Raw genomic sequence first — 13,067 nt, forward strand, 5'->3', positions numbered from 1 at the left:
ACCTAGAACCCAGTATCTTGGTGTTTAATCCAGTGTTCCTTAATCTGTCTCCACATTGTCCCTCCTGCCTTTATGTAATGTGCTAATAGGTCCACTGGAAAAAACTATCTGGATGATCCTGGGGAACCTCTAGACCCAAGCAGGACCAGCTTGACTTCTTCTGTGTCCTTCCCCCCCTCCACCTGAAGCCTTTTCTCAAGTTTAACTATCCAGTTCCTTTATCTGATCTAGAGATGGCACAGTACACTTTCTAGTCCTCTCAGTGTCTTCTCTACTTCCCATCTTGTCCTTCCTGAGGTAAGGCTAGAATTAAACAGACTCTGGCAGATAAGGTCAGGGCAGAGCACAGGAGAGTAACCTTTTGTGTCTTTCCTTATTTATGGATACTCTGCCTTTCGTAATGTATGCTACAGTATATATATATATGTCTATACACATGCAGCATGTCTACATATATACACACATATATATGTACATACATACACAAATACATATAACTCAAGGCTCTCCTTGATGAAAACTTAAAGTAAAAAAACAGGTTCCTTCAAATGATTGTAGCAGTCCTCATCTTCACAATCACAGCATTGATCAAAAAGGGCAGTCAATGGCTCCTACTGTGCACATTGATTAAAAATGAAAGTGTCTCTAGAAAAAAAAAGGTATAGTCCTAAAGTCTTTTGTTGGGTCAAGAATCCTCATGCATTCAGTATTATGACCATTTAAGATTCTTTTGAGAACCTCAACTACAGAGAGAGCTGTCTTCAATGACTCCTCGTTACTGTCAAATAAAACACAAAATAGAGATGATTTCTTGCCCGTCTCCTTTGCACAAATGTGGCTACTTAGTATCATGCAGGATCTCCATATGGAAGAGGGAACTCCTTGAGAGCCTAGTCATTTCTCTGTAGTTCTTGGTTGGAAATGTTTCAGCCACTTGTTCTTGCTCTGAGTCTTTCCTTAATCTTCTGGGTGATATTCCATTATTGAGAGACTGTGGTGCCATGAGATTATCAGGATGAGATAACATTGGTTAAAAAAAAAAAACAAACATTTAGCACAGTGCCCGACGCAGAATAGAAGCTATATAAATACTTATTCCCTTTCCCCTCCCTATGAGTCACAACCACAGAGTGATAGCAGCAGGACAGCAGTATTTAAAAGATGGTGTTGTGTTTCAGGGTTATTTATTAGGTATTAATAATAATAGCCACCATTTATATAGCACTTTAAAATTGAAAAAGGATTTTCCAAATATTATCTAATTTAATTCTCACAATAATTATAGGAGGTCTTATTATTTCTATTTTATAGATGAGGGAGCTAAAGCAGACAGAGGTTAAGTGAAGGATCACACATCAAGCAAGTTATCTGAGGGCACTGACTGAACCACTTGGATCCTAAATATAGTGCGGCCTGGTTTCCTCCTCCTGTTCAATTTAGTCTAGAGAGCAGATAGTCTTTATCCATTTGCTTTATCCTGTATGGATGGTAAGATTGAACTCTTTTAAAGGATTGTGTATCTCATCTGGGAGTGTTCTTTGAGCTTGTTGTATACAGTACAAAGTCATCTGCAAATGGGAACATGAGGAGGACCTCACCATCTCCAGGTCAGTGATTTTTAAAGGATTGTGGTCCCTGGGCCAGACCAGCCTAGATAAGTCCCAGGAGGCTTAGCTGCACCAACCTGTTCAATCCTTCTGTATTATAAATAGGGAACCTCAGAGCTCAGGGAAGAAAGATTTCCCTAGAATCACAAAGTGACTGCACACATAGAGCTTGCTTTGTTTGATTTTGGGGGGGCCAGCCCTAAGGAATTCAGTGTTTAGTAGAGAGACTTCCCAGTGAGGAATCTCCCTCTATCAATTTGGATTGACATCTGCTCTGTTACTTGTGAATGGGGTACTTAGAGATGAAGGAACTCACAAGGTCAATTGGGGTCAGATGGACTTGAACCCGAGTCTTTTGGGCTTGGAGGCTAAGAAAAAGGGTTTGAATGCAGATTTGATTGATTTGATTTATTTGTTTTATATTAAAAAAACAACAACAACCCCCTATGCAGGATCCTTCTCAGTGCAGGAGGCTAGGCTAGACTGGGTTAGCTATGTAGTGTTTTTTCCAATGGTCCAAGTAGTATGTTGGGGGATGGAATCCTAAAGATTTTGCAGAGTGGACATGGGAAAGAGAACTCTAGAAGAGGGTTAGAGTATGAAGAGAGGTGTGGAAACTGAAGAGGCCCACTCTAGTTAGAGGGGAGTAGTGGGAAAGGATGCTTGAGCCCAGACCCAGTGAACTCTTCATCATATTTGGAGGGTCTTAAAGTTTCCTCAGAGCCCTTTTCTCTTTTTTTTTTTTTTTAATAGCTTTTTATATACAAAACATAGGCATGGGTGATTTTTCAACATTGACCCTAGCAAAAATTTGTTTCAACTTTTCCCCTCCTTCCCTCCACCCCTCCCCTAGATGGCAGGTAATCCCATTATGTCTCTATTACTAATGAAGATCCTGGGAGTGGGACAACTCAGAGTTCATCCTCTCAGAGAGCAAGGGACGTGCCCAGACTCACACAGGAAGCAGCAGTAGAGACAGGATTCCATCACCCTCCACAAGCTCCAGGATTTTGGTACCTCCAAGAGCCAGGAAGGAGGAGGTAAGGCTCTCACCCATATCCTTTAGGCCCTGGGGGACCCTTAAAGTCTTTGGAGGGAGGCAGGAGAGGGACAGTGCTAGAGATGCAATCTGCTATGTGATAGTTTGTGTTGTGGGAGAAATGGCTTTTCTTTTTCATTCAGGTTCCCCATCATTCACTGGGAATATGATTTCCCAAGGGGCCTTTGTACTGTTTGATGTCAGGGAAAGAACCCTTCTTAGCTGCCAATAAACGTCGGGGGCTACCTGTAACTTGTAGGATCAAACACAAACCCTGGCGGCTTATTCCAGGTCACTCCTCTCCAGGTTCTCTACTCCCCTTCTTGCTGTTCTGGGAGGATGATTCCTCCCCCTGCCCCAGAAAACAAAGCATGGGCCTGGAGGTGGGGGTGGCAACATTGGGAAGGAAGCCCGGAAGAAGCCATGGAATGCTGGATGCTCAACTTTAGTTCAGACTTCGGTTAGAACCCGGGCTCTGCCAATAACTACTTGGGTGTCAGGGGGACAAGTCCCTGCCCATCTCCGGGCCCCCCTTTCTGAGGAGACTGGACTGGTGACCTTCACATCCTTCTCTGTCCCGGTCTTACACCATGTTCTCAAGCACAGTTTGCTGACCAGTAGCTCTGGAACCATGTGGATAAGGACTGGGTGGGGCCAGAGACTGGACCACCTGTGATTCACTGGTACAAGGAACTTCCAGATGAAGAAAATCCCTTTCCCTATTCGGGTCAAAACCTTCTTAGCAACTCTTAGTTGTAGAGGGCGGCGGGGAGCGACTTGTTCAGGAACACAGAGACGTCAGAGGCGGGACTGGAACCGAGGGTTTCGGGTTCAAATCTAATGCAATTTCTTTGCAATCCCATGTTTTAGGTACTTAAAAACAGGACTTTGAGAAGAGGGTCCGCAGTTTTAGCAGACTGCCCAGTGACAGGGAAACAAAAGGGGAAGGCCCTCTTCGCAGGGCCGTGCAGCTCACTGTCCCTTGACAGGAGACACGGGTGGGACCATCCTGTCTTCAAAGGCTGCACGCATCCTCCCCGTAACTCTGAGGGTTACCTGGCCTCCAAGCCACGCCCCTCCCCCACATGGGCAGCCCGATTAGAGACGAGGCTCCTCGAAAGCGCTTTGGTATTTGTATCCCTGGAAACCACTTCTCCGCAGTCCATTCACTCTAAAGCTCCGGAGCTCACAACGTGCCGTACGGGCTGGGGGCGTGCCAGGGAACTCGGGTCTCCAGCCTCTCCGGCTCCCAGCTTTCATAGAATTTACTCTGTAGCCGTAGGAAATCGTATTCCCCGCGCTGCTTCGCCAATTGGCCTTGGGAAACATCAATCAGTAAATTTCCTGAAGGTGATTGGTCTACCTGTGTGTTTATACCCGCCCCCAGAAAGTTCGGCGGGACCTGGATTTTGGAGTTCCTCAGTCACTTCTTACCCCTCCTCTTCTGTTTACGCCTCGACTTTTTTCTTATTGGTCCGGGAGTCTGTCGGAATCGGCATTTCCAGATACTCATTGGCTCTGAAGCCTCCTTGTTCTGCCCTCCGAACCACGTGGGCTCACGGACCAATGCGGAGTCCGGGTTCCGAGAGGGCAATCGTGGGTTGGCTAGTCCGGGGGAGGGGAGCGAGGGGGGGGGGGAGGCGGCGCCGAGGCCCCGCCCCCGTCCTCTCAGCCCGGTGGCCGGCGGGGAGAGCGCCTCAGTAGTTCGCGGCTGCTGAGCCCCGAGGACGCGGCCCCAAGAGGGGCAGCGGCCTGGCTCCGGTCCGGGGGACAAGAACAGCGACGGGGACAGGGACATGGCTGCCGCCTCTCGGCACGCAGTGCCCCCAGTGCCCGTGCCAAGGACCCGGACTGCCGCCACCGCCGCGGCCGGGGGCTGAGGACTATGAGCCCTTCGCCCGAGCAGTCAGGCCTCGCTCCAGCCCCGCTGCAGCCTCAGGTGAGCGGCCCAGAGTCTCCCGCCCCTCCTCTCCTCAAGCTCCTCCCTCAGGTCCCGCCCCCTCGACCTCCCAGCCTCAGAGCCTGCGGGGGAGGGGGGGTCTTCTGGCTCGGGCTCCGCCTCCTCTCTTACCCCCTTCCCCGCTCCGCCCCCGGGTTCTTCACCCAGGTGGAGGAGGGAGTCTCTCTGCCTCTCCTCTAGGGCCTGTCCTCTCTCCCGCAAGACCGCCCCCGCGGGCGTGCGTGCGTGTACGAGACCACGCCCCCTCCATCACGCCCCGCCCTCAGGCTCTTCTAAAGGGGGTGTCTTTCGACCTCCCCTAGAAGCTCCTTCCCTCCCCTTGCTCCTCCTCTCTCCGGCAGTGCCTCTTGCCGGATCCCTCTCTTTGCAGCCCTGAATCCTAAAGAGGGGCTCCCCTAACCTGCAGAAAACGGCCCTTCCTCCCAGGACGCTTCCTTTCGTCTCAGCCTTCCCTGGTCGCACCCCCCCTTTTCTCACTCTCCATAAGAGCCCCCCCAGTGTCTCACCTCCCAGGCCTTCCCACTCCCTCCCCTTGAGCTTCCCCTCCCCTCTGACCCTCCACATTGCAGCGCAGGAGTCTCCCCCTCCCCCAGTTCTTACCTTTTCTCTGTTCTTCTTTCTTGGTAAGGTTTCCCCTCCCCCATAACCTCACCGGTGCTGCAATTTCCTTTAGTCCTGCATCTCCTTAGTTCTCGGGAACTTCCCCCCATTGCCACGTATTTTCTCCCTTCTCCCCAACTCCTTCATTTCATTCCAGGGTATTCCCTCTCTAGCTCCCAGGGGCTCTACTTCCCTTGAGATATCTGGAGGTCCCTGGGCTTTCCTGGGCAGGGGAAGGGATTCCATGCCTGTTCTCTGGCTTACCCATCTCTTTGTTGTCCTTTAGGTCTCTCTTGTGATTCCCCATTCTCAGGATGTTGCCCATTAGGAAGCCAAGGAGTTTCCCCCCAACCCTCCCAGACGTTCTCATCCCTCTATTTCCGTGATTCTGAGATCCCCTGCCTTTTCTCTGGAGAGTTTGCCTTCTGGACTGCATCTCCTTCCTATTTTAGCTTGGGGAATTCCTCTCTCTCCCTCCCTTAGGCCTGCTTTCCATAGAGATTTATATGGTTTAACATAACCTTTTGGGGGGGGGGGTCTTGTGTCATTGAACTCTTGTAGCTATTGTATAAAAGGGACTGCTGTTCCTGGGGCATATGGAGATACAAAGTAGGCCAGGTTCTTGATCTCAAAGAGATGATGAGGGCAGGGGAGATGAAATGCACACAGATAATCTAGCATAGAGGATGTGGGGGCAATGGCAGGCACTGGCAGGGCCTCGATAAAGGGCACTTGGAAGGGCAGAGGGAGCTAGCACCTGAACTGGACCTAGTGAAGGGGACAGTGGCCTTCAGGGAGGAAGCAAAGGGGAGAGAGAGAAGGAAGTCTCTATTTGAGGTTGGCTGCGGTTGATTGCAGAGGAGACTGGGACAGACACCTTCTGAGGACTGCTGCTTCCCAAAGCAGTGTGGGCTGCAGTCACAATGGGTTGGCTCTTTCCTGATTCCTACAGCCCTTGCTGCGTAGCCGGAGCTGGCCCAGGGGCCTGGGCATCTCAGCTGCTGTCTTTTTCTCACTTTGCTGCTTGCCAGAATACCCCCCTCTATTGGAGGAAGGTGATGGAAGATCCCTATTGAGATTCTGGGTTCAGTGTTGTGTAGAAAGAAAAGTCTTATTTCTAAATGTATTTGCATTGTCTTAGAACTGGTTTCACACAAATACAGAAGAACTTCTCTGCTTTCCTGTGGGAAAGTGTTTGTGTTACGTGCCATTCGGTGACTGTTACATTGGATTATAATCCAAGATAAGAGCTTCCGTGGGGAATCTGCCATTTAGGTAGTGCTGGGTACAAGGAGGAGCTTATTGGGTGTTTGTGAAATTCAGGGGGGCTGTGGCCGGGACTGCAGAGCGTGACAAGTTTGGTGTTATCTACCTTATGTCCTCCCTGTGCATGTCTTCCCAATTTGTAGAAGTGTCACTACAACTAGGAGGGACAGAAGCTGCCAACTGGAGGTATATGAGTGGAATCTAATTGCTAATCCTCACCAGGGAAAGAACAACATCTTTGAATAGGTTGGAGAAGGGAAGCAGGACAAAGATAGCCCTCAGGATTAGCCTTAGCATAAGTTGCACAGGACCAGCAAAAAATTTTCAAGGTTTTTGATAGAAGATGTCTGTCAAAGAGGAGTTTAGGTGTTCTCAGGCGACTGCAGTTAAGCAGTTGGGAAACCTCCCTTGCAAGAATGGTTCTGAGAGGCCATGACGTGCAATAGAGAGGGTGCTAGACGAGTACTTAGACTCAGGTGCCTTGTTTCCTACAATGTATGGGTGCCACTGGGCAGTTCCCTTAATCTCTGAACTGCAATTCCCTTGTGTGTAATATGAAACTCAGTGACCTGTGCCCTGTGTGCCATACGGTGCTCTGGAATGAATTGCGTGACCATATAAGTATGTGGAAAGCCATAAAAAGTTATGTAAAATGTTATTAGGTTGGCTAGGTTGCTCAGTGGATAGAACCAAGTCCTGAAGTCAGGAAGAATTTCTACGTTCAAATAAGGCCTCAGATACTTTTTAGTTGTGGGATCCTGGGCAAGTCACTTACCCCTGTTTGCCTCAGTTTCCTCATCTGTAAAATGATCTAGATAAAGAGGCAAATCACTCATAGATCTTTGCCAAACAAATCCCAAATGGGGTCATGGAGAGTCAGATACAGAAGTGTTGTTTTGTTAGGCCTTCTTTTCAATTCCTAGAATGAATTCTAGTCATCTTTTTCTTCCAAAGCTAACAAAACTACTAATTCCAGAATATCCTGGAAGAACTTTCTGTGATAGGAAAAATTTAAAAAAAAATTTTTTTTTAAAGAAAGACTTGTGCATTTCATTTAGTGTGCTTCTATTTTAAAATGCTTGGTAACTGAGTGTATAGGTTTATAAAGTAGTTGATAACATGGCCACCAGTGAGGCCTTGACCTCGACTTCATGGCTAATTTTTGCTCTGGATATAGAATCTTTCAAAGGCAGGAATTTTAGGAACTTGAAGTTCATACTGCTGTTCTTGTGGATGTCTAACAGAACAACGTGCCTTACTTATCCTTCATCTCTAGCAAGCTCTTTAACCTTTGATTGTAAAAGTGACACTTTCTTTTTTCTGAAAAAAGGAGAGATATCTTGCACACATGGATGTGTAGTATATGGATGCAGTACATGTTGGATATAGTTTTGCCCCATTTTGTGGGGCCTAGTAGGAAGTTTAAGCTTTGGCAGACTTTCTCAGAGAAATTTTATGAATCTCTATGGCTTTAATCTGATTTCCTGGGCACAGAGAAAATAAAAAAAATCCACTGACCTTCAAGCTGCCTAGGGGAAAAAAAAACAAACCAGTGGCAGAGTGAAATTGCTTTGTTAATCTTTTGGTGAACTGGAAAAATGACAAATCAGCAGAATGAGCACTTAGGAATAAATCTCTTCCTCATTTCATATTCTAGTAAACATTTCTTAGATTCCTCACTGTCAGCATTATATACCATTATATGTTTCTCCAGGAATGTACAGCATGTTACAATGTATGCTGAATCATTTTTAACACCTTAAGACAGATATCAATTTGAGGAATTTTATGACTCAAAGCTGTGCAAACCCCATTAAAAAAAATTCTGGTCTTATTTATTTAATTTGTTACATTTGAATGTTGAATAGACTTCACTGTTTTCAGCTCCTATCTTATTCCCAGGTTATCTGTCCCCTTGCTTCAGATCTCCCCCAGTCACTTGTTTCTCACTTCTTTCTCAATGGCCTGAGCTTTGGGCATTTTGTTTGTTGATGATACATATGGTTAAATAGATTTTAATGAAGTGACTATCTAATTGAATCATTCAATTTCTCTTAGATTATAGTCTGTTATAGCCTAGAAGCATCATTTTTTATTTTAGTGGAATTCTTTTTTCTTTTCCTATGTAGCCAGAAACCCAATGGTAAAGTATTACATCAAAGTAAATTTGAGATTTTTGTAAAAAAAAAAAAAAAAAAAAGAAAGTGTGTGTGGGGGGGCGCAGTGGATAGAACACCAGCTTTGAATTCAGGAGGACTCAAATCTGGACTCAGACACTTAACACTTCCTAGCTGTGTGATCCTGGGCAAGTCACTTAACCCCAGCCTCAGAAAAAGGAAAAAAAAAAAAAGATTTTTGTGCCTTGGACATAAACAACATAATAAAATAGCATTAATCTAGCACTTTAAGGTTTGCAAAGTGCTTTCCAGATATGCCATTTTTATCCTCTAGAAAGCAAGTGCTCTTTTTATCTTACACATTAGGAAACCGAGGCAGACAGTTTATCTATTAAATCAAAAATTATTTGACCTTGGTTATACATCTAGCAAATGTCTGGGCATGGATTTAAATTCACATATTCCTGACCAAGTGTTCTATCCATTGCTTCACCTTAATTACCTCATTTTTATATGCTAATTTGAACTTTAAAATAATTTTTAGTATGCTAATAATTAGTACTTTCTTAGTACTGATTTCATATTATCTGATCTCTAAGATTAGAAGTTTAGTGTTTTCTTTATTCCTTTCTTCTTTTAATTATTACCTATTTATCCCATATACATTTGATTTGTATATATATTTGTTTTCCTGATATCTTCTCTTTAAGATTGTAAGCTCTTTGAGGGCAGGGACTATCTTTTACAAACCCTTTGTAAATCCAGCACCTAGCATGATGTCTAGCACATAGCAGTCATTTAATATCTACTTATTGGTTGGTTGATTCTTCTTTATTCTTAAATTTTCATTGTATCTTGCTACTGATTTTTTATATGATCACTAAGATAAATTCTTTCCATTTATTCTTAGCCAAATCCCTGATTGACTGTCTAGAATTTTCCCCAATTTCCTCTTCCACTCCCCCTTTTTTTTTTTTTTTTGTCTAGATCAAAATTTCTTAAACTTTTTCCACATGTTGTATCCCTTTTTTGCCTGAGAAATTATGTGACCCCAAATATATGGGTACATAAAATTTAGGTATGCAAATCAAACATTTACTGATAATCATAAAGAAATTTATTTTAAAACAATTATTTGCTTATATATAATTTTACCATTTATGAAAAAGCAAATTTGCATATTAAAGAGATGAATGTGCTTGTTTATTTTTACATAAAGAATCTTGGGAGAATAGTTGATACCTTTTTGCAACTTTTACATTTATATAGGGTTTTAACATAAAGTTTAGGAAACTTTGGCTTAGATCTGCATGTGATTTAATCAAACTAGAGAATGTTGTGACTTATTCATGGTCATATAGCTATTATATGTCAGAAGCATATAACCTATATCAAATTGCTTGTCCTTTTGGCGAGGGAAAAGGGGAGGAAGGAAGAGAATTTGTAATTCAAATATAAAAATAAATGTAAAAAATTGTCTTTATATGTAATTGAAAAAAAATTATTTTAATATTATTTATCGAAGCAGAATTTGAATCCAGTTCTTCCTAAATCCAAAGGCAGCTCTCTGTTTACATTAGCAGATTGGCCTCCTAGTTATTCTATACTTAAATTAATTAGCAAACATAGTTTTTTCAGGAAGAAACTTACAGTCTCTGTAGAGAAACAAAATTTGTTGATCCCATTAGAATGGGGTAGACTGCAGTTTATTCCTGTTTTCTCATTCGGTGCCACTCTTGTCCATGTTCTTCCATTAGTCCTTTACCGTGAGCTGTCCAAAGCTCTCAAGATTTCTCACATGCAGGGAAGGATGCTTTACTTTGGGTCATTTTGGCCAATTAGTCTGGAGGAACTGAGGCGCCTCTTCTCACAATTATGACTTTATTTTTTTTTTAATTTTTTTTTCCCAGACAATTGTGGTCAAAAGTTTATTTTAACATAAAACTCTAGGTACAAAAACATTTATTAGTTGATTTTTTGAGAGTATTTTGATGTTCGTATTTCTCATATGAACATCTGTTATTTGTCAATTCATGAAATATGAACATCATGCTGATGTATAATTCTGGCCATAAGGTCATGACTATTCCTTAAGTTTAATTTTTTAATGTCTGAACTGATATATTCCACAATTTTCTTCAATTCTTGGTATGATCTAAACTGATCACCAAGTTAGAATTCTTTATGGATAATTCTGTAATTTCTAATGCCAATGGCTTGGTCTTGAAACACTATGATCACATTTTTTAAATTGTTCAAACTTTCTTAATTGACATATTGTTGGTTCAGTTAATATAGCTACAATGACTTTAAATGCATAAAGTAAAACACATGGGATTTCAAAGGAACTCAAGTATATTGGAATACAGTAATCAAAATTTAAAAAACCCCAATTCACAGACCTCTGGTTACGAACACCTGCTCTAGGATTTTTTTTTTTTCCCCAATCATTTAACACTTTTTATGACTAGTATGCTTCCTTTTTCAGTTCCATATTTTTTGAGTATTCTCTTTTTTGTGAAGAAAGGCAGGAATCTAGAGAGAACTGGCCTCTTAGGTTAAAATTCCGCCTCAGACACTGGTTGTGATCTTGAGCAAGGTTTCTGATTCCTCCATGCTCCTGAGACTTTGAAGACCATAAATTGCAGAGCAGGTACTGATGTGCCTTGATAGAAGGTACTTCCTCATTCAAGAAACTCCCTTCTGAAATTTCAATGCAGACAAAAAGGAAAAAAAAAAAATTATATATATATATATATTATGCTACTTGAGTTCAGCAATTGTGGATGATGTGCTTACAATCTATGTAAATCAACCATGTATCTATCTGTCCATTGGATCACTCACAATTTTTATTGTTGAGTAGAAATTGTTTCATGAAGCATAATTGTATTATCATCACTGGTATTAAAAAGATGGATCTTTGTATCAGGAGCAGCTTGGGATATTGACTTTCAATATGACTTTCTCAAATTTGATTTCGACCATTCTTCTGTCTAATTCTGGGCCCAACTCATTGTCTGCTTGTCCAGGGTAGGATAGGATGATCAACTAACTCAGTGGAATAGAGCTTTTTTATCCATCTGGTTTTTTCTTTGTGGATTTTTTTGGAAATTCTTAGTGTTCAAGGATCTCATTAGGAGGTTCTGTAGAATTCTTAGTTTTTATACAATCATTGTCATTGACAGACAAACTTTTGGAAAACCTTTTTACTTTTTGGGAATCCTTCTTCTGTCTGAGATATGCCTAGGACATCATCCAGAATGGTAGTATGGCTTATTGCCTGAAACTTCACCTAGCACTGACAATTTGGGGGGGAGGGGGGAGAGGGGAGAGGGGTGATTTAGCAAAATTATCTCAGGTGCATCTGTAAAGGAATCATAGGATCATGACACAAGGTTTGGAATAGACCTCAGTGGCTGTCTGAATTAGTCTCTTTATTTGATAGATAAGAAAATTGAGGCCCAAGAAAATTCTGAGGTAGGATTTGAATCCAGGGTCTCTGACTTGAGTGCCGAACCTCTTCCTGGTAAATTGAATTGCTTTGTATTCTTTGTGGGAGCTTTTTCATAAAGATCTTAAGAGAATGAGGGGAGAGTACATATGTAGGTTTGATAGGATTCTTTCAAGGTGCTAAGTCACTGGAGTGGATGTAATTATCTAATGGTTCAGTATGATTGATCTGATTCTACAAGGAGATGTTATGGGCCAGAACTTGAAACAAGGTCCTGAGTGGAATTGAGGAGACAATGATTAAATCTAATTTAGTATTGATTTAATCCTACAACAAATAATAGTTTCCTAGTGATGAAATGATTGGTGTGTACTCAATGGACAACATATAAGCAGGAAGCTCTCAGAGTTCTAGAGGACTTTGGGACATTCACAACTAGGATTGACTTCCGGGAGATTCACAAGGCAAAAACCCACAATCCCACACTCTTGGAGGCAGAGTCAGATTCATTCCCACTTCCCACTTTGTGCTGGCTGGAGACATTGGGAAGACGAGAAGCTGGAAGAGACAAAGGACTAGAGGCAAGATCCAGAAGGACTCTGAAAACTAGCTGAGTCCCAAGTGAAGGAGATAAGATTTTGGAAACAGACAGAAAGGATCTAGACTAACTCCAGGCTGCATTTTGGGATTGTTGAATTGAACTGAAAGGAAGGCTGCCTCCAGAAGCTCCCGAAGAAACCTGCACACAGAGAACGATCACAATTTAGAGAACAAAAGAACATTACATAGATTGGTAATTATTGAAGTCCCGTTGACTGATATTTTGGGTGAGACTTGGCATGAGTTTTTGAAACTGTTTGGACTCTTCCTCTCTTTCAGACTTCTATAAGAGCAGCCCTGCCTCCAGCATGATTTCTTGTCCAGTTACTCTCCTCAATTTTACCTTAAGTAGTTGCACTTTCTGGGTTGTTTTGACTTTGTTGTGGCAGTGGCTTTATGTTTATACAAGTTTTATTTTTTGTGA

General features: G+C 42.8%; 1 protein-coding gene across 3 annotated transcripts in view; it reads left to right on the forward strand.

Moving 5' to 3' along the window:
- Positions 1 to 4,311: 4,311 nt before the first annotated feature.
- The window catches only part of TESK2 (testis associated actin remodelling kinase 2), a 138,428-nt gene continuing 129,672 nt past the window's right edge, over positions 4,312 to 13,067 (forward strand). For 2 of the 3 annotated variants that reach the window (XM_074266102.1, XM_074266104.1), the window contains exon 1: positions 4,346 to 4,585. Coding sequence is in view for 1 of the 3 variants with exons in the window: in XM_074266105.1 (XP_074122206.1) it covers positions 4,532 to 4,585 (54 nt within the window). In the remaining 2 variants the exon portion in view is untranslated. Of the gene's footprint in view, positions 4,586 to 13,067 lie in introns of all 3 variants that reach the window. The other variant, XM_074266105.1, reaches the window with a different exon arrangement.

The sequence above is a fragment of the Sminthopsis crassicaudata genome, chromosome 4 (assembly GCF_048593235.1).
Source record: "Sminthopsis crassicaudata isolate SCR6 chromosome 4, ASM4859323v1, whole genome shotgun sequence".
Taxonomy (NCBI): Eukaryota; Metazoa; Chordata; class Mammalia; order Dasyuromorphia; family Dasyuridae; genus Sminthopsis; species Sminthopsis crassicaudata.